The sequence below is a fragment of the Alexandromys fortis genome, unplaced genomic scaffold, assembly GCF_014885135.2.
Source record: "Alexandromys fortis isolate MF-2015 unplaced genomic scaffold, M_Fortis_MF-2015_v1.1 scaffold_17, whole genome shotgun sequence".
Lineage (NCBI taxonomy): Eukaryota > Metazoa > Chordata > Mammalia > Rodentia > Cricetidae > Alexandromys > Alexandromys fortis.
Window position 1 is genome coordinate 1,372,791 of NW_026067896.1, and position 25,475 is coordinate 1,398,265.

The 25,475-nt window shown below is 46.5% G+C and overlaps 1 protein-coding gene across 2 annotated transcripts in view; it reads right to left on the reverse strand.

Moving 5' to 3' along the window:
• Window positions 1-25,475, reverse strand: part of Stk3 (serine/threonine kinase 3) — a 307,706-nt gene that overhangs the window by 32,693 nt on the left and 249,538 nt on the right. The window contains exon 11 of one of the 2 annotated variants that reach the window (XM_050161781.1): window positions 5,225-5,330. In XM_050161781.1, the coding sequence (XP_050017738.1) occupies window positions 5,225-5,330 (106 nt within the window). Of the gene's footprint in view, window positions 1-5,224; window positions 5,331-25,475 lie in introns of those variants that run through there. The other variant, XM_050161789.1, reaches the window with a different exon arrangement.

Consider the following 25,475-nt stretch of genomic DNA (forward strand, 5'->3'; position numbering starts at 1 on the left):
TCTCCTTCGGGGGTGACTGTGGCGTCTCATGGCTAAATCCTCCCCTGGGCCTATCCACCGTCCAGGAGGACCGTTTCAATCTAATCTACTTAGACTCCTTCAGCGGCCTCCCGTTGCCTCCAGGCTAGAGTCCTAACTCTTTAATGTGATCTGGGAGCCCTCCAGACTCTCATCCCTGAGGTCTCTGGGTCTCAGTTCTTGTCCTTTCTGCTAAACCTTTCTGAAAATCTTATGGCTTTCCATTCTCAGAGGTGCTGTGGCCTTTGTTCTTCCTTCTGTCTTCTGCCCTGGTACTGGATAGATGTCATTTCTTCCGCCACACGGGCTTCTCCAGGACAGTTCTAGAACGGGCGGTGGGGGAACGAGAGTAAGCTATTCCCACCTGAGTTATCATAACACAATCACAAAATGTGACTCCCTTATTTCTCGCTGACGTCAGCTCTGAATCTGCTCCCTCAGCTGGGCACCTCAGCAACCAGGGAGGATGTTGCTCTGCAGGTCAAAACTGGATCAGCAGATTCTACTTGCAGAAAATTATCTGACGAGAGTTAGCTATCATTTTCTAGAAAGTTCCTATATGGCCACTCTCAGTAATATTCCCTGTGTGTGCATCTGTGGGTCTCTCTCTCTCTCTCTCTCTCTCTCTCTCTCTCTCTCTCCCCCCCCACACACACACACACACACACACACACACACACACACATTTTGTTTATAGCCCAAGAGAGACACATCCATTCTTAATATATACCCCACCCTCATCACAATCAGCTCCCAAACTCTAAAAACCTACATATGCTCGTAAATGGAATACCCTTAAATGGAGCAGAATTTCTAAATACCCATGAGTCACACAGCTAAAATGTCCCCTGGGGAGCCCAACTTGGCAGAATACCTTTTCCTATTAAAAATGGAGTTGAGAGATTTTCGTGGCATCCAGCTTAATGCCAGGATGAGCCCATCTGTGTGTAGTGGGGAAGTTAGCAGTCAGGAGGACTGGGAGGCCACACGCCACACCTTCCGCCTGGTGGACATACACATCCGAAAGGCACTCAGCAGAATAATGGACTGTCAGGCCCCTGGAGTAGAATGAGCACTGGTTAAGGAAGCAGGGACCTTGTTCTAGCACAAGCCCTTCCTCCACGACTGTGTTTACCTCTGAAGCATGTCTGTCTTCAGGGAGCCTGTCTCTGAAGGAAGAGGAGACCAGACAGAGCAAAGGTAAAAAAGTTGCAGGTGGTTGATGCGCTGAGGTTAACCTAAGGACCCGCCTCCCATTTGAGCTTCTTAGGTTAAGGGTCACCACATAGTCAAAAGAGAGTCTATGGGTTCTTCTTTCCTTAGCCTAGACCACCGCTAAACAAGGGGAACTCTAAATCCACACACATCACTAGAGACTAGGAAGGCGGCTTTGACTGTACTCAAGGGCCAGAACCAGCTCCTGCATGATCATCTGCCTTTCATACTTCTCGTGTCTCTGGAAGGCCCAGAAGACCTCTCAGAGAGGGCCTGGGACTGAAAAGCAGTCTTAATGAGTGCTTCGCCTGCTGGAGAGCCACGGAGGGAGGAAGGCAGCCTGGGGGTCCCTGAGGTATCCCTAGCCCTCCCAGAGGCATCTCCAGACAGCCTGGAGCCTGGTTAGGGACACAGACAGCTGCTCCCTGTGGGGTCCCAGGCAGCCTCAGGCTGAAGGGTGGTCTTGGCGGTAGGATCCTGCAGATGCTAAGTCTCACCCACGGCACTGCGCTTGCCTTCCCCGCCAGCTTCCCAACAGCTTCCTGCTTGTTCCCACATCTGCGCTCTCAGAAACCAGGGCTACTCACAACTCCAGCTTGGAGGAACACATGGGAGTTTTTAGCCGACTGCTACTCTCTGTTGTTCTTCCGTGACTCCTTTGTGCCTCCCTTCTGCCCTTCACACTTGGCTCACGAAGGGGCCAGTGTCTTACTCCAGAGTCTCAGCAAGAGCCCAGAATGCAAGCCATATTCCCCGCTTTGGGGATCCTACCTCAGGTGTCCCTCCCTCCCTCCTTTTTTCCCCTAAAGAAAACTGTGTGACTCTTGCTCACTAACTTCACAATTTAGAGCCCGCTAATTCCTTTAGTTAATCTGGCTGCTTATTCCTTTTCCCACCCCCATGCCAGAGTCATTCTCTGCTCTTAACCCGCTTGGGTGGTTTGAGTCTGTAGACTACATATCCCATAATGCCAAATTTCTGTCTTTCCTTGGAGTTCAGCCAATGGGAAGAGGCTTACTCTGGGTCGGTATTTCCTTTAGCTTCTTCGGCGAGATCCTTGGGCCTTGTGTGACTCTGTTTGCCACCATGCATCTCTTTCTCTAGAGTTTTTGTTCTTGCTGACAAGAGTAAGCCTTTCCCTCCTGTCCAGCCTTTTGCCTTACAGTGGAAATTGCCTTTTCTTGCTCCTGGCCCTCCGTTATGCTGTGTCCCCAACAGTCCTTAGGGAAGCAGCCTTCCGAGGTCAATTTTGTTTCCCCTTGCAGCCACACCGATGGAATGGTTGCATCTTAGAAGTGCTTTGCTCTCCATACCGTGTTCACCAGAAGTTGTAGAAGGACTCCAGACAAACTTAGACGCCTTGCTGGAGCCAATGAGCCTTGGGAAGAGGTTAAGCCTGGATGACATGACCCCTAAGCACCAAAACGCCACTTCTGTGATCGGTGGAAACTTCCACAAAAACTTGACAAGAAGCAGGAGAGAGTAACACGAATAGCTTCAACTTTGCTTTAAGACTTTTTGAAAATGATTTTTATTTTTGTGCATGTTTTGCCTGCATGTATGTATGCACACCAGTTGTGTGCCTGAACTATCAGAAGCCAGAAGAGGACGGAAGACTGCCTGAAATTTGAGCTACAGATGGTTGTCAGCTACCATGGGTGCTGGGAGCTGAACTTCAGCCCTCAGCAAGAGTAGCCAGTTCTCTTAAAGGCCAAGTCATCTCTACACACACACTCCTTTTAAAGAAAAAAAGAAATAAAAAACCACATGAAGAGTTCATGTACCTGCCATTTCAAATTAACAAAGACTTACTCCAAACTTTCTATTTTCGAAAGGAAATGAAACATTACAGAGCTGAGGTACCCATGCCCCCTGCCTTACTCCTGTTCTTCTTCATCTTTAGAGCAAGTACAGTGGATTCTATGTGTTTCAGGTCATATCTTCATATGTTCACAACGCATATGTCTGTTGGTGATGTATAACATATGGACCCCCATAGTCTGTTAGCTCTGTCACAGGGATTTGGGGTTTTCTTCATTTATTTGTTTATTCGTTCATTCACTTTTGGTTTTTATAAGTAATGCCTATAAAACTCATTTGAGAATTTCTCTGGGACATCCCAGAAGTGGAGAGTTTGGTCACTGAGTATGTATATTTATGGTGTTACTAGATTTTCTCAAAAGATGTTCTCCAGAATTCTTTTGTCCAGTGGTTATACCCATGTGTCCCCACATTTTTAATTATACTTTGTTTTGTCAATACTTTCTATTTTTTACCAAGTTGAAAGTGTGTAGTAGAATTTACTTGTGTAAATTAGATACTAACCCAGCTTGTTGGTAAAGCCCAGGCTTCCTTTCTGAGAATCTCGGACATTTAATGTTCTTGTGTGAACTCTGGCTCATGGGCTCTCTAGTTATTTTTTTCCTCTGTTAGGCTCTTTCTCCTTTTTAAAAAGTTGACTTAGGGAACTTTACATATCTTGGACATAAATTTTTATGATATACTAGTTACTTTATTTTCTGGTTTTAAATTTTAACATTTCATTTACGGTTTCTGATTTTAATAACCTCAGATGAGTCCTGTCTTATCTCTGTGTCATAAAACACTGCTGCACATTTAGGCCGTTAAGCCAGCGGAGTTTATTTTCGGTGTGAAGTACAGCGTCTAATTTTTTCCACATAGGAAATGGACATTCTTATTCAATGGTTCACAAGTTCCCCTGTAATTTATAATGTCTCCTCTATAGCAAACTGAGCTCCAATTTCTATGGGCTCTATTTATGGATTCCTCTTCTGCTTTATTGACGTGTGTTTCTATCCGCACCAAACACCTCCCTTCCTGATGATGTGAGATAAAACCCACAGCCTTCCTGTCTCAGCCACTCCCATCTCCTTCCTCAGTTTACACATACATCACTAGAAAAAGCTTTCTAAGAACCCTCACTTTCACTGGCTGTCCGCCGTGGGCCGGGCAGCATGCTGACTGGATGAGTGTTATTCACCCACTCCTAGCAATTCTAATAAGATAATCCCTTGCTTTTCCAATCAGGCCCCTGAGGCTCTGGAGTTGAGTAATTTGCCTGTGTTCCACAGCCAGGAAAAGATAACACAGGGGCTTGAGCCCATTTCTGTCCATCTTAGTGTGTTGGGAGCATTCCATTTTGATTTTCTAGCCTTCAAGATCTCCACACCCTTCTACTGGTCAAAGGGGGATATTAATCTTTCCCTCCGGTGTTGTCATGGGGACCATATGAGATGATACGTATGAAAGCGCTTGGCACACGACTAACCCATAACAGGTGCGCAGTAAGGACCAACTAACATGAAGCAGCAGCAGGAAGTGCTGGCTAAAATTTAAAAGAAAGGCACAAATCTGACCAGGTTTACTTACACTGCCTTTTAAATTGAGAACAAGTGAAAGAGATCTCCAGGCTGCCTCCTCTCTGCCCTGCTTCCCAGGAGCAAGCAAGACTGCAAGAGGACACATCTAAGGGCCAGAACCCTTTGAAACCTCCTTTAGTTCATGCCAAACCTGGGAGGCTGAGAGCCAAGCTCTGTGCTTGCCCAGCAAACCTGAGGAATGAATGGCTGTGGCAAGGCAGATCTCACCTCTCTGGGCACCCGGAGCTGGAGGGGGTAGCATCCTCCCTGGGTAGGTTGCATCCTCATCCCTTTAGTGAATGCCATGGCAGCAAGGTAACTTGGACGCCTTGCCCTAAAGAGGAAGGTGAAACAGCATCGCCTTTCCAGGCAGCTCACTGGCTAATGGAAACCACATTGATGAAGAGGTGACGGGCTTGCAGAATGCAGCCCCAGCACACAGCCTGCCTTCAACGCGGGAAGGCTATGGGCGCTCACAATTTTCTTGCTAACTGAAGTTTTTCATAGAAAAGCAAACACACTCACCGCACACGCGCGCGCGCGCGCACACACACACACACACACACACGCGTGTACATGCACACTCGCATGCACAGGTCGCTCATGCTTACTCTGTTTCAGAAGCAGCGGGCTGTGTGCTACGTTATTGGCTTCTCTGACTCCTCCACGCACATCTGCGCTGTGTCGCTGACAGCTCCACCAGGGCCCCAGGGCACTCTGCAGGGGTCAGAATAACAGAAAAACATCACTGGGAAGGACAGCACACCCTCTCCCTTGTTTGACTTGGAAATTCTTTCGGAGTCGTGTAAGAAGCAATATGTTGAGTCTTAGAAGAGGTGAAAATGACATCAGGTTAGGAAAGAGAACCGGGAAAGGGCAAAGCCTGTTTTCCTCTGCTGGGGTCTGGCTGGGAGCATTTCAGGCAGCTGCTGAGGGCTGTTGGGATTCTTTTGAAGGTGGCTGATCCGTAAGGGGCAGGACTCTTTACACTGTGCAGTTTCCCCAAACCAAGTGGGGACCCTGGACCTCATAACCTTTCCATACGGTTGGGAGGGAAAGAATAACATTCAACTTCTGTTTAAGATTAAAGAGGCTTGAAAGAGAATGTGTTCTTTGGAGGGATCCAAAAGGACCCCCGTTCCCTGACATACTAATGTGGTAGTGGTTTCCTCTTTCCACACCAAACATATGAGCCGTACATGAGCCATATGACACACCCAGGGTTAGGCCGATTCCAGGGAGCAACACCAACAACTGTGCCCCTTTTCCTTCATCGCTGAGACCTTGTAGGATGCCGTAAGTCACAGTGCAAGGTTGGAGGAGTGACTAACTCCGTGATGACCGTGGATAACTGTGCTGTGCCTCATGTCTAACGGTGCTAATACAGAAGCAGAAGCCTGGACTCTCATCCTGACCTTTGCTGGGTGACTGTGCTGTGGCCGAATGTCTGACACAAATCACTTAAACAGGGAAGAGTTTATTTGGGAACCTATTTTGAGGCTACACTCCATCACGGAGCTGCTTTAGCTGTGGGGCAGGAACATGAGGCAGTTGGTTACATTGTATCTGTGGTCAGAAAGCAGGGAGAGATGGATGCTGGTGTCAGCTGGCTTTCTTCTTTTTGCTCAGTCAGAGCCCCTAGTCCAGCAAACTGTATTGTCCCTCCAGGAAGTGCCATCACCGATGTACTCCGAGGTACGTCTCTAGGACTGTGTCTCTTAGGTTCAGTCAAGCTGATAGTCAGATTAGCTGTAGGCGGGGGACTGCTTTTGTGTAAGGTGAGGTTGGACTGCTGTCTCCAGGTCCAGATGTGTAAGCATCTTGTGTCGCTGGGAACCGAGATGCCTGGGAAGGAGCGTGTTCCAGAAGCTCTGACCGTTCCTGCTGGAATTTTCATTTACTTCTTATCCCTTCACCACCGACCCTTTTCTTCCTCTACATCCCTTCTTCCTCTTCCTCTGTCCTCAGGGAAAGGAAGAATAATTATGCACACACTGGGTCTGAGGGACCAGAGTTGGTGAAGAGTCTCTTTTAACAGAACGAAGCCATTAAACTAATCAAGCAAGGCTATGGGGTATAGGCAAGGTAGTTGAGGTGAGGATATTGGAAACTGGAAACTCTGTACTGAAGTCTGTTCTACTGTTGATGCCTTAAGTTTCACTGTTAAAAATAAGTCCTATTGTAAAAAACAGTCGTTTCTCCCCACAAAAGTAATGTATTAAGACCTGGTATTAGTGCAGCCTTGGTGGGAGGAACTTTTCTGGTCCTTTCTGAAGTTCACTTGATGGATGGCAGGATGAAGGTGGTGAAGGGACTCACCAGCTGATGGATGTGAGAGAAAGGACAGTCAGGCTCAAGATTCCAGAAAACAGACTTTGTGTGTCCCCCAGGTTTGACATTTAAAATGTAAGAGCTAGTTAGTAATAAGTCTTAACTATCACCTGAGCGTTTATAATTAATATTGAGTCTCCATGTAGGTTATTTGGGAACTGGTGGGTGGGAAAGAAAAGTCTGCCAACAAATGGTGTTCCAACGTGGGGCCACAATTTCCACATAAGACCTAACAAAACTTAAAAAAAGGATTCTAAACACACAAAAATGAAGTCATGTGGTTTCTTGTTAACGGCCTTTTCGTGAGTAGGCTCTATTTGCTAGGGGCAAGCAGAGTCTTGTCTCCTTTAAGAGATGCTTCCTGGTTCAGTGCTAGCAACAAAAATTTAAGAGGCCCTGCCACCGAACACTTTAATGGGGTTTATGAGCCGCAGGCTGTGCACTACTCGACGTCAATGTTGACCCAAGAGTTGGGGTGGTAAACATGGCTCTCATGGGTACCTCTGCCATGAAACTAGGCTCTAAGGAAACAAGTGGGGCAGAGCCAGCAGCCAAAGCAGAGGCAGAGACTCCAGCCATGCTGCTTAGAAGTTAAAGGCTCATGTGGTCAGAAAAAGACTATAGATATGTAGTAAGACAGAGACAGAAAATACCTCTAAATGGGTTACAGTGTGTTTTAAAATGTACAAAGAGAGAAAAAAAGTATAGACAGTTTTATAAAGGTATAAAAAGAAATATATGTAGTATTAAAATAATAAAATTAACTGGGTGGTGGTGGTGCACGCCTTTAATCCCAGCACTCAGGAGGCAGAGGCAGGCAGATCTCTGTGAGTTCAAGGCTAGCCTGGTCTACAAGAACTAGTTCCAGGACAGGCTCCAAAGTTACAGAGAAACCCTGTCTTGAATAATAACAATAACAACAACAATAACAACAACAACAACAATAATAAAGTCCTTAAAAGGGGAATAAAGTAATATAAATGAAAAAGTCACATAAAGATAGGAAATACACAGAGAGTGTGGGTCCTGTATGTCATTGTGTTGTTTTTGATTTTTTTTTTTTTGGCTGCTAAGAGACACTGAATTATAAGGGCTGCTAGATCAAACCAACCTATATATTTTAAAAATATCTTGACTCCAAAATTTAAGTCAAAAGGTGTGTTGCGTTGGTGGAGAAGTTATGCTCTCTGAAAGGATTGAGGGTAATCAGTTAGCATTTAAGTTTTTTTTTCCTAATATCAGGAGCTGACTGGGAAAGAAAGTGAGTTGAGGACAAGCATGCCCTCTCAAGAATTAGGATATAGCTTGGTGTGCTGAGGGAGAGCCTCTGAGAGCCGGGCAATGAACTCAGCAGGATTCTTATCTGGTCTCTGGGTGACCCACCTCCGTTGGCCGAAATTTACCACCATATGGTATCCCACCCCACTGTCTGAGGAGGGAAAGGTATTTGGGAAGGAAGACAAGAGGAGTGGAAGAGTCTAATTTTGAATGGGAAGAACCCATGGTTTGTTAGAGGGAGAAGATGTGTGCCATTGAAGAAAGGGTGGCAGTAAAGAATTTCCAGGAGCAGAGAAAAGGAGGGGAGGTAGGAGACTTAAGAAAGATTTTTCTTTCTATGTGCAGGGAGCAGGAGCTGTGAAGAGGAGCCCTTCCAGAAGGAGGCTCCAGTGGGACTCCTGAGTGTGAAGAAGTAGAGCTTGTCACCCTTTGTCTGTCTGGAGGATAAACAACGGGATAGGAGTGGGGACACAGGTAGAGCAACACGGGGTAAGTGCAGCAAGACAGGCTCAATCCAAGGGCATCCCCAGGGGAGCAAGACCCGTCAGAGCGATGCCCAGAACCACAGTGGACAGGCACCCCTGTCCATGGGATGGGTGCCCAAAAGGACTTGGGAGACTGCCTGGTATATCAGTATGGCTTCTGCCAAGCAACAAAGACAGACTTGGCAAGTGCCTCCAAGAGAAAGACACCTGAGTAGGTGAGAATTGCTGAGTGGGTATGAAGGTGGAAAGAGAAATGGCTGAAGAGACGGGCTGTAACTTTGGAGCAGACTATGGTGGGTGGAAGAAGCCAGCAGAGCCAAGTGATCCGTGCCCAGGAGGACCAAGTTAGCAACTTCGGGGTCCAAGTGCCCCTTCCATGTTTTGGCACCAAATGCGAGGCCCCATGATGCCACCGAACTAGACCACCTCATGGGTGGAAAATACAGTTTATTAGGAGACAAACTGCAGAGCGGTCTCGGAAAATAACCTCAGCTTAGGGCGACAGCAAAAGGGTTTCTGCGGCAGTCAGCAGGGTGGAGCGCCTTTGAGCTGATGCAGGCTAATTGGGAATGAGATGCAGTCTGTCCCTGGCAGTTGAAGGAACGTAGTGACATTCCTGACAAATGGCAACCCACGAGGAACACGCCTGGTTTGGGCCTGGGCTGCCATCACGGGACACTGTCAGCAGCACCTGCCATTCTGGGGGACCCGACACACCATTCTGAAGAGCCAGGGAACTCTGTAAAAGCACTTTCTGACTCCTTCGACCCTGGCTCTGCGCGTGTGTGCGTTCATTGCGTGTGTGTGTTTAGGGAACACTCCCCCCAATCTTATAAAATGGCCCTGCCTCTTAACTGAAAATGGCTCCTTTTGAGCCCCAGTAGAAATGAAATCTGCATAAGAGGATGAGGCACTAACTCCACAGGTAAAGTTAGCATCTCAGGCATCCCTCTGACACACATATGCTATGGGTGAGCAGACAGAGACAAAGGGGGTGTGCAGGAAGGTGGACTCGGGTGTACACTCTTCTCTCCAGGACTACTCCAGCCGAGGGCATTCAGCATCAAGACACGCCGCCGTTACCGATAGTTCCTGGAACCAGTTCCCTGTGGTCACGCTAGTGTCTTCATTTAAACACTGTGAGGTGGAATCTGCTAGAAGTCACAGCAGACTCGTGTTTGGCTAAGAACAAGCCATGTGGCATCCATCAACGCTTTCTTCGTGACTTTTCTTCAGCTCCCTCAAGTAGAGTGGGGATATTAAGACTATAGAAAATCTGGTGAAAATCAGGAGTATACAAGCATTGCACAGAGCAGACACTGAAAGTCTCAATATGGTCAGAAGCACTGGCAAGATCTCAGGCTACCAGACCTCAGGAGTTCAAAAGCCCGAAGGAGGCCATGTGACAAAAAAAAAAAAAAAAAAAAAAATCTTATTGTAGCTCTACATGAGTATGTGAGCCTACAGGGTGAGAATTAATGCAATTACTCAGTGCAACACAGAGCTAGGCACACAGTAGGTGATCGGTAAACAATGGTGGAACCGGTGAAGCCACACCGGTGTACCCACCCCTTTGCCTCCTCGGTGGTAAGGACAGGCAAGGAGGAAACAGTCACATTCTGAACATCACTCTCTCTTGATGACTTCATTTCAGTTTCTCAGATCTAAGAAAGGATAGATGGTTCTGTCTTGCAGACAAGGCAGAACAAGGCTTCAGGAGGCTTGGGTTAACATGCCTGAGGTTAGGCGGTTTGTGAGTGATGGAACTAGGCTTCGCACATATGCCCACGTCCCTATACGCTGCCAGATCACAGTGGTGGTAAGAATCAGGGCAAGGACCGAACAGTCAGGAAAGCCAGAAGGCAGGGATATAACTCGATGCTGTCCCCAAACATGCTCCTCTCAGCAAAAGCACCATCAGATGTTTCCAGACCTGGTGAGTCACCGGTGGCGGAGTGGCCCCCATGTCTGCAGGATTGAACTTCAGAACGTTCCCATTTTTTTTTTTAGCTTGTTCAAGGGCCGCTGCCAAAATCCTTGTGTCAGCTGCACTGTGAGCTTTGAGGCCACATGAGGTATTGTTTTTACCTCTCCTAAGACTGAGGTAGCGACGGATTCCATGGGTTGAACTGTCTTCCTGAAACATGGGGCTGAAGTCTTTATTGCCTATGCAAAGCAATCTTGTCAAGAAGTAAGACTTTGCAGATGCCACTGAGTTAAGATGATGTCATAGGGAGTGTGGGTCCCAGTCACGTATAACAAGGGTCCTCAAAATGATGGAAATGTGGACAGACATCCACATAAAGAGAACAGTATGCAGGATGCAGAGGCATGGGCTGGGGTGGTACAGCTGCAAGCCACAGGGTACCAAAGAGGGCATCCACCATCAGAAACCCAAGAGGCAGCAAGGAAAGATTTGACCCAGGATCACGGGGATGGTAGCTGCCTACAACTGGATTTTGAACTTTTAGTCTCTGGAACTGTGAGAAGATCATTGTTTTTTTTTTCTGTTTATAGTCCTAAGTTGAGGCAGCCCTAGGAAATGAATGCAGAGGCCTCATCGGGGCAGCCTCCGAGGTCCAAAGCCTATCCCTCAACCATATGCACAGAAGCCCACAGACTCCATCAGCCTCCCCCACCCCCACAGACTCCATCAGCCGCCCCCACCCCCACAGACTCCACCAGCTGCCCCCAGCTCCCAAGGCTGTCCTGCCAGTTCCCAGGAGACCAGGTGAGTTGAGCTCTCTATCTCCCTGGTAGACGCATTATCCCTTGCTTGGCTCTAAACATTCTTCCTGGATTCAATAAACGATACGACTTCCTGTGAACACAAGCGCCAGCATCCTTGAACTATTTATATATTCCACCAGTGGGTGGAAGGTCCTAGAAGACTCACTCCATGTAGTGTGGGGAACAGAGATGCATGAGACTGTGCTGGGCTAAGGGAAGAGCGGGACCAAGAGAAGAACACTGCTTTGACACTGGACAGTGCGAATGGCTCTGTTTCCTCCCAGTCCTGCGACTGGGGGATGGTCTCTTGATCTCTAAACCTTGGTGACTTCATCTACAATATGCAAAAGAGAACATCCGCCCCCTGGGGTTGCTACAACATTAACTGGGCTGTGCCTGGCACACTGGATTTAATAATGTGGGCCTCATTTCATCTTTATCATTAAGTTCCCTGAAATGGGACAGTTCACAGCATGAACCATGACATCATACGGGGGGAGAGACACAGACGGGAGACTCATGGAGTTTCCTGAATAAGCCTATTCTTCTGTTTCCTACAAGCAGACCCTTCCACCAAAGCTGGTGCTCCACAAACGGAATCTGGCCTAGCCAGCCCTCCATCACTTTATCTGTCCTCAGTCCAGCCCCTGCCATTATCCAGTGTGTGAAATTATCCAATACATGACGTGATTCATTATCCGCTTTAAACGTGCTCTACCATGGTGTTGGTGTGAGACAGAAGTCTACACTAATTCTTTCTCTCTTTACTTTCAGTTTTTACTTCCATTTTATTTCTCCAGCAAAGTCCCATGAAATGTAACTTGTGCTCGGATGTATTCACACTAACTGCAATGTTCCTAGTCAACAAAACAGAAATGTTAGCCTATTGTTCCTATATACCACAATTAGCTACTTTTCTAATTCCTGTGACCAAATACCTTCTTTAAAGGCAATTTAGGAAGAAAGAGTTTATTTTGGTCCATGGTTAGAGGATACAGCCCATCAGAACAGGAAAGCCGGGTGTCAGGCATCTGACTGTCTCATATCCACGGCCAGGAAGCAGAGAGAGAAGAATGCTGGTGGTCACCCAGCTTCTTCCACTCCCCCTTTTTTTCAGCATGGGACCCCAGTCTGTGGAATGGCTTTACCGCTTTTAGGTACAACTTCTTTCCTTAGTTGGATCCCTGGAAACATCCTCACAGAACTGCCCAGAAGTGTGTCTTCTAGATGATTCTAAATTCAGTCAGATAGACCATGAAGATCACCCATCCAATGCCATAAGAATACCATAAGGGCCAAAATGTTAAAACTTTTTCTTTTGAGTCCTTAAATAGTGTTTAATAAAAATATTAATGGTTATATTATAGATTTCCATAATTGCACTAAAATTAATTCCTTGAAAATGGAACAAAATTAAACTATAAGATCGGCTTAAAAGAAAAGCATCCCGTGTACAGTTAGACCAACAGCCATCGTGAGGGCTGAAAGGTAATTTGCCGCTCCTCCCTTCATGAATCCCGAAAGGCCTGCACTCAGCCCACTGCTCTTCTGTTTCAGGCATGGAATCGGCTCCACCCTCTGACCCTAGTCAGCAGAGACGCAGAATAGCACCAGGCCTCCATGCGCCCCCACCCTCAGCCTTTCCACAGCGGAAGCTTGTAGAGCAGACTTTACAAGCCTGGGCTGGAGGGAGCGTGAGCATCCACTAGGCAGCCTCGCTGCACCTGAAGCTTGTAGAGCAGACATCACAAGCCTGGGCTGGAGGGAGTGTGAGCATCCTCTAGGTTGACATTACCCTCTCCTGCCTCTAGTGAGGTACATGTTGATGCAGACACATAAAGGTGGGACCAGGGGCCACACGCCCAGGTGCCCGGTGACTTCCCTGGCTGGGCAGCACCAGGTCATAGCTTCTTTGGATCTGGAGAAGAGGTGGGGAGCAGAAATGGAGGCAAAGTCCTTGTAGCGTCACTGGCTCAAGAAAGAGCGTCCCGGAGAGGTATGTTTTCAGAGAGCAAAATGTGGTAGGGTTAGGAGCGGAGCCCAGGGCCCCAACCACATCCAGCTGAAGAGCGCACATCCTGAACAGTCTGCGGGGGTGCAAGAGTATCATATTTTAACATTTCTACTCACTGGCTGTATGATTCATGACAGTTACTTGTGTTTCCTACACCTTGGTGTCTGTAATCCTAAGAGGGACATGAAAAGAACATTTGGGTTGTGCGAATGGCCTGAGGGACCGTGTCTGAAGCACATGCCTGAGACATCATATGAACACGTGTCAATAAATGACAGCTGTATGATGAAGCTGTCTTTGTCAACACCTCCTCCCCAACCTCCTTGTCCTGGGGATCATAATTATTGACTTATGGCTCCACTCCTTTCTCTGGCCTGGTTAGTATTGAAAAGAGCCAGCAGGGAAAACCCACTGGGTAGCCAGCACATACAGACAACTGTCCAGCCTGTGCAGGGGACAACTGTCCAGCCTGTACAGAGCAACTCTCCACATCTCCTGAAGACATGTCTCAGAGGTGCAGTGCACAAGGCTCTTCACGGAATGGGGATTACTACTAGAAGTAATACTTCTACTAGAAGGGCCTTGGCCTCCCTGGGCCCCACCGGCCTTGGGCAATGCAATCCATGCAAGCATTTGGGCTACAATTACCATCCTAAAGGTTCCATGCCCTGGCTGCTGAAGTCCAAGAACTTGAATTTCAACACCATCTTAGCTCTCTGTTTCCTATCTTGCCTACTTAGGAGGTCGGGAGCGGTGCTGTTTTAATAAGTCAGGTAGCTCAAGGACTGGCATTCTATAGAGCTGCAGAATCGTTAGAGTGTCTGGAGTCTCCACTGCAAAAAGAAATCTCCTATAGGAAAAAATAACTTTTGTGAAAATACAGTAAACTCAAATATCAATTTGGTTTCTCCAGGCAACGTGACGAGCTGTTTGTATAACTTTCCTACGTGTACTGCGAAGGCACACAGCACTCGGCGACCTTCACACAACAATTAGCTTTAAGCAACTGCTAGGAGATTTCCTCTTAGGCTCTGTGGTACTGGATGATGCAATCATTCAGCTCAAAAACTTTGTTCTTTATTGTTATTATAAGTCGGCCATATGCTGCAAAAATGTGCGCCAGGCCTCCCAGATTCCACCCACACTGCCCTGACCACTTTGTTTTACAACAACATGCAGCTGGGGATCAGCCGCCAGCGCCAGCCCTGTTCCTTCTTCCAGAGCCCCAGGACTAGAGAGCTGGACACAAGGGCTCCAAAAGTCACAGGTGCAAGGTCACGCGCACTCCCTTGCTCCCCCGGATAATCAGACCCTCGAGTTCTTTTGTTTCTAAAACAAAATTATTGTAAAAAGTAACATGTGTTCTGGGAGTATACAGAGAAGCAAAAAAAGCAATAAAAAAAGCAAAATATGAAAGTACCACATACATGACCCTGCAATCTTCTTCCCAGGTAGTCATCCAAAAGTACTAACTAGGATCTTAATAGAGATACTAGAACCTCCAGAAGCATTGCAGCGCTGTTCCCAGTTCCCTAGACTTGGTGAACAGCTGGATAAATGAAACGCAGTGTGTACATATACCTGATGCTATTGGTGCAATTCAGCATTTTAGAAGAAGGGAACTGGGCTGGGGAGACCGTGCAGTAGATGAAGTGCAAGCTTGAAGAGGTGAATTCAGATTCCTGTACCCTCAAAAAGAACTGGGAGGTAACTTCACTTGGGGGACTGAGGGAAGGGCAGAGACAGGTGGTTCTTAGAGATCCAGCAGCCAACCACTCTGGCATGTTCTGAATCAGGGAGTGAACCTGTCTTAGACATGAAGGCGAAGAGCTATAGAGAAAGTCCTGGTGTTGGCGATCTCTGGCTTTCAGACATGGATGAGCACACTTGTTTGTGCATGTGCACACATGCACATGAAGGAAACTGATTATGTTACATTGAGGATATTTTGCTAAATGAACTAAGCCAATAATAGAAAGATAATACTACATGGTCCTATTTATATTCAAAGTCTCCAAGAGTCAAGTATATGAAATGATGAACTACAATAGTGGTTACAGCAACTGGGAGAATATGGTTACAATATCAATAGAGGTGAACAAGCTCTTACAGATACACCGCACAACACTGTATCGCCAGTGAGAAGTAACATCCCCTTGAAATCTGGTTAAAGTGCTTCTACCTCAATATAATATATTTTAAGGGAAAGCAAAAGGGTGAGGGAGTTGGCTCAGTGTTTAAGTGCGCGTGCTGCTCTTTCAGAAGACCTGCATTTGGTTCCCAGCACCAAGGAGCATCGAGTGTCTCCTCTCAGACAGCAAGTGTCTCACGGACAGTTGTCTGTAACTCCAGCTCTAGGGGAACCAGTGCCGCCTAGCCTCCACAGGTACATGAAGACATGTGATCTGCATGACCTCTCAGGGGTCACACACACATACACATCAAATATGAAATGAAAACTTAAAAAAAAAAGGAAAGCAGAAAACACAATGCACAGCCTTATCACCCCACAATGCTTACAATCCCCTACTGCAGGACACTCCCGTGAGGTCACGTCCTGCGGCACAATTCTTAGTTGAACCTCACAGGTTTGTTCACCATCCATGCTGTTGGCTTCTCATAGATGTTATTTCAAAGAGGGCCGTCACTGAGTCAAAGAGCTGGCAGAGTTTTACAGCTTTTCCTTCACAACCCCCTCCAGAAAACTCCATCCGCTCTCCTTCCAGCAGGTGTGTGTGAGGTTGCTCCCAACTGACCCTTCTAGGACTGGGAACTGTGATCTTTAGAAAGTTATGGGGTTTTTTTGGTTCCTTTGATTCTTGACAAGGTAGAATGCGGTTCTCTGGATGACTGGCCCTTTGTATTTCTTCACGTGCGAAATTTCTTGCTTAAATATGTTTCTCATTTCCAAATTTCCCTCCCGTATTATCTGTTTCTTGTTGATTTGTAAAAGTGAAACGCACGAGGACATCAAGTGTCTGTCCACTGCACACTTTGCACAAATCCCTTGGGTTATGGCAGGCATTTTAATTTTATGGCCCTGGCTTATGCACAGTTCTTATAAAATACATTACATTGAGGGGACTGGGAGATGTCTCAGTGGTTAAGAACACTACCTTCTCTTCCAGAGGACCCAGGTTTGATCCCCATCACCCACTTACAACTATCTGTAACTCCAGTGACCAGGGATCCAATGCCCTCTCTGACCTCCATGGGCACCAGGCACCATGCGGTGCTCACATATACATGCAGGCAACACAACCAATTACGATTTTTTAAAGACTATACTACACTGGGCAAAGGAAATGGCTCAGTGGCTTCTCAGAGCAAGCTGTCCAGGGAGACTATGCATACTGGTGAGCTCTGGGTTTGATTGAGAGACCCTGACACCCTTATATATGTGTATATGCATCCCCCCACCACATGTACATCCACAAACATGCAAACACACACAAGGGGAAAATGTGTTGCAGTAATGTATTTTATGGCAAATTAAGAGCTTCACTTCTTACCGCAGCCTCCCGCTGTGCTACACCCATCTCCTGGTCCCGTGGGCAAAAGGTTTCCACACACTTGCTCCTGGTTTGGACGTTGACGTATGCACATTCCCAGCATGCATTATTCTGTGACAAGGCGTAGACTTCCGGTAGACTTCCGGTGCAGCCTGCGCTCCCGGGAAGCATAGAAGGTAACACAGACGCCCCAGCCTTGAGTGCTGAAAGGAAACCGGCTTTTTCTCACAACCTGTATCCTTCAGATGAGACAAGAGCTTCTAAGGCTAGAGGGAGAGGGGTCTGCCCAGCTCCCCAGGGCTCTCACAGTTCCATTCACCATCTATCTCTCTACTAAGACCCATACTTTCCCCATCTCAGCCTGCAGAGCAGCCTGAACGCTAACACATTCCCACCTGCCTGAGATGTCCGCTCCAGCAGCCACATGACCGAAGGAGAATGGCCAGAAGCCCAGCACCCGAAACCAGGCCCGACTGGCAGGACCCAGTTCCTGGAATCACGATGGGGACTTGGGCTTGGGCTCTGTCCTTCAGGGAGAGGTTCAAAGTCCAGGAAGTCCATCTGGGTAACTGCCCCTCCTCCCACCACCAGAAGAGAGAAACAAAAAAGAAAGCCAGGCCCATCCTGGGACAGGTCCACCCTGGGAGTCCTCCTGTTCCACATCCTGAGGGACAATTCCTTCTCAGGACCTCATGGTTTTGACATGTCTCTCACCCCTAGCTGTTACAGATTTTATTATAACCCCCGGAACTTCGGAACTTCGTATATTAGTTTGTTTTTCAATGAGGAGGTAAGAAGTGATAAATCTTCAGAATGCTTTAGGGCTTCCTGGGAAGTAAGTTGTTGCAGCATCATCGTTGGAAGGGGTTAAGGCTGGCTCAAGCAGTCAGTTCTCACGAGGGCAAGCTGTCACAAAGGGAGCCCACTCCATGTTTGGCCCTTTCCTTTCCATATCTGTACTAGCAAACTCCCTCTTTTCTTTTCTTCTCTTCTCTTCTCTTCTCTTCTCTTCTCTTCTCTTCTCTTCTCTTCTCTTCTCTTCTCTTCTCTTCTCTCTTCTCTTCTCTTTTCTTTTCCCTTCCCTTCCCCTCCCCTCCCCTCCCCTCACCTCCCCTCCCTTCTTTCTTTCTTTCTTTCTTTCTTTCTTTCTTTCTTTCTTTCTTTCTTTCTTTCTTTCTTTCTTTCTTTCCTTGCTTTCTCTCTGTAGCTTTGGAGCCTGGAACTTTCTCTGTAGACCAGGCTGGCCTCAAATTCATGGAGATCTGCCTGCCTTTGCCTCCCAAGTGCTGGGATTAAAGGCGTGCACCACCACCTAGAAGCAGGTTTTTTTGTTTGTTTGTTTGTTTGTTTTTCTGCTATGTTGTAATGTAGCCCAGGCGTGTACATGAGTGTACGTGTGTCAGGGAGGGCACGTGTGCATGTACGTGTGTGTGTGTGTGTGTGTGTGTGTGTGTGTATGTGTGTGTGTGTTGGGGGAGGGCTCTCACATGAGCCCAAACGCATGGGGCTACTCTGATTTTAGAATTTAATTTCCAAACCGTGAGCTCTTAGGAAGTCTCTTTTCTTCATAAGCAACCTGATCTTTTATGTTTTTGAGACAGGGTCTTACTATATAGCCCTGGCTGCCCTGTGACTCACTATGTAGACCAGGTTGGCCTTGAACTCAAAGATCCACCTCCCTCCATGCCCCAAGTGCTGGGATTTAAGGCTTGTATTTTATTATTGCAATTTAAAAGCAACCCAAGACATTATAGCTTTGGAATCTGGGAGTGAAGTGAAACCTGTCCTCCTCACCTTGCTTTTGATCAATGTTTTATCAGCAATAGAAAGAAAATTAGAACGTCATTGGTGTTAGAGATTAATGAGTTCTCGTTCAAAGCCAGCGATCAGCCTGAGTGAGGACTGGGACCTTAGCTGGCGTTTCTTCTTCACTTTTCATCCCAAGAAGAAAAATATCCCCTAAACTGGGAAATAAAGACAGACTGGAAAGTTTGATGGCTGCTTAGAAGAAAGCCCAAACCTTCTATCATAAACATTCAATTGCATGAGCCTTAGACAGATCTTGAGGACATTTGAAATGTCATTTTCCAGGAAGGAGAACCAGCCCAGGAGCTCAGAAGCAGAAATGGTCGCAGAGTTTTGACAGATAACTGCCCTCTCAGAGTCTCCTGAGGTCTCTCAGTGACCAGAGGATAGCCAAGTTTCCTCAGGTTCCTGGGAGACGTGAGTGAGCCAAGGGCCAACTGTACAAGGGCTGAAATCAAAGCAGGCCACACACAGCTTCCATGTCCTTGTTTCCGTGGCCAAGGACTACCAAGGAGGTGGGCACATGACCGTGAACTGCTCAGCGCCACACACACACACACACACACACACACACACACGTCACTGTAGCACGGGCCTTGACACCTAGCGATTTACACACAACCATGGAAGGAAGCAAACCGAACTGGCAGGAATTAAATGCATTTTCTCTGCCATGAGGAGAAATAAATAGGAATTGCTGCTGAAGACTACAGCTATATTTCTTGTGGTTTTAGTTTGTGATTCTTACCTTCCTTCCATAGTCTAAACTAATCTGTATTCTGTAGCTAGATTAATTGTCCTGAAATGCCACTTCATGCTTTCGTGGCTTCAAAGAACAATTACTGAACTGCTACAGTGACCCGGAAAGTGTGTTAGGGGATTAACCTTAAATTCACTGTAACAAGAACAATGAAAAATAGCACTGCACAAAATACCATTTTATAAGCAAAATTCCAAAAGTTTGACAACATACTCTGTTTAGAGAGGCAGTGGCGAAGTAGGCATTCAATACCTTGCCGTTGCAAATGCAGCATGGGCAAACCTCTATGGAAACACGTTTAGCCGTTCCATCGGCACTACCTATGGGTTTGCCTTTCAGACACCTATTCCAAAGGGACACTCAAGAGTATGAAGGGACATGCGCAAGAGACTACTAACGTAGCGTTCTCTAATGGTAAAGACTGGACGTGCCTGCTAACAGGGCACGGGGGATCAGTCAGGCAGCTTGCTGCTATGGAAGGTTCACAACAGCACACAGCTATAAAACAAATGAGGGATGTTTCTACGCACTAGAGAAGTGTCTGTGATGCTATTAAACTGGAAAATGGTACAGGGAACTCTGGAACGCATGTGTCAAGGACAGAATCTGATTTGAGAGCAAGGAGAGGATTTGGCTCTGCTGGCTGGACAACAACAATTAGCTCACAGACAAAGACAGAACTAAACAGAGAAGACAGAGAGGCAAGCACAGCTCCCATGAACACGACTAGTGTAGATTTTTTTGCTTTAAACAATGTAAATGCTCTACAGAATTATAAAAATAATCAAATAGAAAAATGCAATCCTTTCAAATGGAAAGTAAATAAAACAATCAGGCCTAACCGTGTACCAATTTAGATTGCTATTCATACAGAAAGAGTAATTTCAAACAATTTTTGAGCCCAGTGATTTGATTATATAACCCAAGTAAGATTTATCGTAAGAAGAAAAAATACATACATATTAAGCTGTTGTTTCATTAATTATGTTGTTAATTCTATTACGCTTGTCATATCCTAAACCACGGCAGTAGATTGTAAAAACAAACAACTAATTCTCTTTGGGACCCAAGATGTTGAGAATAAGAAAAAAGCAAAGTAAATACAAGGTCACAGAAGTTATGGGAAAGCGTGTGGTTTTAAACCTGACTGAGGGTGCAGTGTGAGTTCATCATGTATTTTCTCTGTTTGCTGAAATCTCTAGGAATGATGACCAGTTAGTACTGACAAGCTCCTCTAGGGTCCCGGCAGTTGCCTTTAAATACTGTTTCCCACTAAGAGGAACCAGAATTCCTTGTGGAGTGGCCTCTGAGCTCCTTTGAATGAGAATGGCCCCCATAGCCTCATACATTTGAACCCCTGGTTCCCCTGGACGACTGTTTAGAACTTGTTAGGAGATGAGGCCTTGTTGGAGAAGGTGTGGCGTTGGATAAAGGTAACAGCGGAAGTCAAGTCAACTGTATTTATTTTCCTTCTTCTGAGACTGGCTTTACTCTGCTCTGCTTTCATTTTCTCTTGAAATTTTCTTTCTTCGAGTTGCATAAGTGAGTACTGTATTTATATCATTACATTTCCACCCCTTCCTCTCCCCTCTCAACTCTTCCTGTGTGCCCCCAAAATCCTCCCAAATTCCTGACCTCTTCTTCTTTGTTGTTGTTACACACACACGTACACACAACCTCTAAGCCCATCTAGTCTTGCTCTGTGTACATATATTTAAGACCAACCCCTTGGGATTGGGTAATTTATAATGAAATGTGTTTACGTTTGCCACAGACTTCTCAGAGGCCGGTTTCTTCTCTTTCAACCTTACGAATATTTCCTTCTGGCCTCCAAGGTTTCTACTGTAAAATCCTAAATATCTCAACCGCTCTTCCACCGAGCCATATGTGTTTAGGCGGCTGGGAATTTTCAAGATTCTCTTCTTGCCTTTAGCTCTTAGAAGTTAGAGAAGTTGAAGAAATCTGGGCACCGATTACTTTGGAATTATTCTATTTGGGGCCCATTTAGCTTCCGGATTCTTTCTCTGAATTTGGGATATATTTTAGAGATCATATTTTCAAGCACAACTGTCTTTCTGTGCTTCCGGAGCCCTGGGGACTCAACAGCAGGTGTCTGGGCAAGGCTGGAGAGCCTGTAAGTCTGTATTTGTGTTCACACTCTTTCTCCCCATTGCTCACATCCGGTCATTTCTGGTGAGGTACCTTCAAAGCCACCCTCCCCTGCTCTGTTGGATATTTGGCACAGTATTACGAAGGTCACTAATACTACGTGGGGAGTCCACCCCACATGACTGACTTGCCCTGCACAGTCCCAAGACAGCCACACTGGAAACGGAGGGGCTGAGACTAGTGCTCACGATGCTTGTGGAAAAGTGACTCTTCCGTCCCCTGGGCCTCCCACGTTCTTTGGGCTCTCCTTGGACTTGGACTGTGCTCACTGCCACGGTGCTGTCTGAACGTGGGCAAGGTCCACAGATGGTTACTGGGGATAAAGGTGATTTTGAGTAAGACTGCCACTCCAATGTGCTGTAGCTTGACAGAAGTGCATCCTCACCTCAATCCCAAGGAATGATGGTCGTTTCCCTCCCGTTGCCTCTTCTAGGCTGACTCTTTGACCAGCATATTTTATAAGAACATTTGTTTGTTTTGACCCTAGCCTTCAAGAAGCATTGCAAACTCCTGCTCTTTCTCTTGGGAGTCTTGCTTCTTCCGTGCTGGAGGACGAGAGACACTGTGGATCACAGTCAGCCACATTACCCCAGCAGAGACCCCAACCCTGTGAAAGAGACTGTCAGGATAAACCAAGTCAACCTGCAGCTTTCTGAAAACAAAGGGGGCCCATCTAATTTTAGACTGATTGTCAACCCGCTGAACCGGTTTTTGTTTAAGCTGCTGGGATTTAAGGTATTGGCTATGGAGTTTCTGTTACACACACTGAAATTTCTCCACCATTTCTTAAGCTTCTGGGAACCCAGGCTTTTCAAGATCACCACTAACGAGGGCAGGAAAAGATGGGATGTGGCCAGCAGCTGGATGGTGTTGGATTTGGGGGAAACAAGAAGTTGGAGAAACCAGGACTTGGAAAACAGTGGAAGGAACAGGAACTGATGGGCCAGTTGGAGGCTTGAGATCATCTCAGAAGGCTCCAGAAAGACCCGGTGAAGCAGGGAAAGGCTGGAGACCTGTTGGGCAGGGCTGGGAAGAGCCAGAGAGAAGAGAGAACATGAGTACTACCCATGAGGGTGTGAGGACTAGGTTTCTAACCTCAAATAGGTAAGTTAATTTTCAAAAGATATTAGACGTAAGCTTTTACACACTTTACACGTTTATTGCACATATATTCTTTCAAACAGTGAGGGCAGGGAGCTAGTGCTAGAGTGTGTACTTTATCCTTTGTCAGAGAATTGTGTATTTCCCTCCTATCAGCTGTTCCTTGAGATAAGAAGGAAAGTGAGAAGCGGTGCAAAGACCAGCAGCATTTATCATAATTTTCTGCAAACACAAAGAACATGATAAATAGTAAGTCATCACAGCCAGGGATCTGGCATTTAATACTATTTGCTCTTTCCTCCTTCTGTGAGAACACAACAATCATTTATTTCTGCTCCTCATGACTGGGAGAAGTCTTAGATTCAGTTCTTGCCAACTGGTAGTGACAGCAGCAACCATCCCATGTCTGAGTCCAAGTATTTCCTATTGGTATGAGGCTTCCTTCCGCTGTGCCTGGGCACTGGGGTCAGATGCACAGTGGCGGGCTGTCTGCCTGGACCACTGAGCCACATAGTGGAGGGAAGCTGTGTATTGAGTGTTACTCACACATGTGCTTAGTTTGACTTGTGTCTGGTGTGGGAGGTCCTTCTGTCTATGTGTTGCTTTTATTGGTTAATAAAGAAACTTCCTTAGGCCTATAGCAGAGCTGTAGGGGAACAGAGCTTGGGCGGGGGGGGGGGGGCTGCGGGAACTAAACAGAATGCTGGAAAAAAGGAGGCAGAGTGAGAGAGATACCATGGAGCCACCAGAGTCAGACATGCCGAATCTTTGCCGGTAAGCCACTGCCGTGTGGTGATATACAGATTAATAGAAATGGGTTAAATTAATATAAAAGTTGGCCAATAAGAAGTTAGAGCTAACAGGCCAAGCAGTGTTTTAATTAATATAGTTTCTGTATTGTTATTTCAGGTCTAAGGTAGTCAGGCAGCAGGGAACCAAACAAGCGACCCTTCCCCCAACACGTGTCAGCCTGATAAAATCTGGTCACTGCTCCTAGCATAGCATCCCTTAACCACCCCCACTACTGTGGTGCAAGCAAGCTGAGTTGTTTTGTTGTTTTTTTTTTAAATAAAAATATCAGTTGCTGATGAATTATAACCATGAGGAAAACAATTGTACTGTTGAGGAACATTGATTATACATGGTTTAATCTCTGGCAAGTTGAAACTTTTTGAGCAGGGATATGACAATAGAAACTGTATCCATCTGGCAAAAGCCAGAGCAAAATTTGATAATGTCATGGCAGAACATTAATGTATAATATAAGTACCAACAGGAAATAACATTATGCCTGCTTAAGGAATAAAATACAAACGTAAACAAAATCACAGCAGATGCAGTGAAGGAAGGCAGTCTCAACAGAGTCAGAAGGGCTCCAGCGCCTTGCTAGGTTAGCTCTAACCTTGGCTTTCCTCATGAGACACGCCCCTGATGGAAAGGGAACATGGGCACTTTTTGTTGGATTTCTAGGTTCCTCAAATGCAAATATTTCTGTACATAAACACATTCGGGATTATTTTCATGAAAAGACACATCCAGAGAAGGATTATAAACAGTGTGTTAGTAGACAATTTATCTAAATTATCAATAATAAACAATCGAGGGCCTAGGCCTATTCCTGTGTCTTGGCTATGCCTGGAAAACAAGGCGAGGGAGTGTTCTCTGCAATGACCTCAGGACAGTTTTTCTCCCTTGACTGTGACTCTTTCCATCTTGGGAGTGAATATGTGGTAACACGCTCTTCTGACATCATCGCAGTGTTTGCACCGATCAGGGTATATACAACTGTGGCACGTGCTAGGTACACACTTACCAAACACAAGTTTGAACCCTTGTCAAGTGCATGATAGGAAAGATGAAGCTTTGCCATTACAGAAAAAAAAAACCTAAATGAGATTCTGTGCATTTTTTAAAAGAACAATTTGGTATATTAATAAGGACATAGATTATAAAATCCAAGCCAAAGGTACACTTTCAAAAACATCCACTATTAAATTTATTTTCTTGGGACTAATCTGGCAAGCTATATTAAGTAAGATTAATGTCATACAGATCCAAAATAATACAAGAGCCGAACCTCAACACACCGCCCTGGGGTGCGTCAGAAGACGTCAAGCGTCTGCAGATGTTCCTGTGGCCAATGAAAAGTGGGGTGAAACTTGGGGAGTTGCCTCCTGCTGGGATCTGGTAAGACAGTGCCTTGAAACCCGCACCCCTGAGGGAAGGCAAGCTGTCTCACAGCACAGTGAGCTGAACAACCAGGAGCGGCCCCCGGAGCAGGCTTCACCCCTGACATCCTTCAGTTTCTGTGTCTGGAAGCCCATGGCTGCTGATCTTTTCTGACCTTTCGTCAGCCCTCATCTTCAGCAAGAAGTGTCGATTCCGATGGTCCACACTTAAGTCCACACTCAAAGCGGCTTGTCCAGAGAATCCTGGGAGTCAGCGACTTGGCGGCAGGAAGGAATGAAAAGGAGTGCAGTAGGAACAGCTGGCAGAGGTGACAGCCACCATGCTGTGGAGGGGGGCAGACCCAGAAGCCATCCAGACCTGCAGCAGGCACTGCACAGAGGTGCGATCCCCCCTATCGGATCAGTCCACTGAGGTCTGCTTGCTGTTAGAGCAACCCTGAGCCCGCTCGCTGCTACAGTGGAGTTTCCCACTGGTGTGGGGATCTGA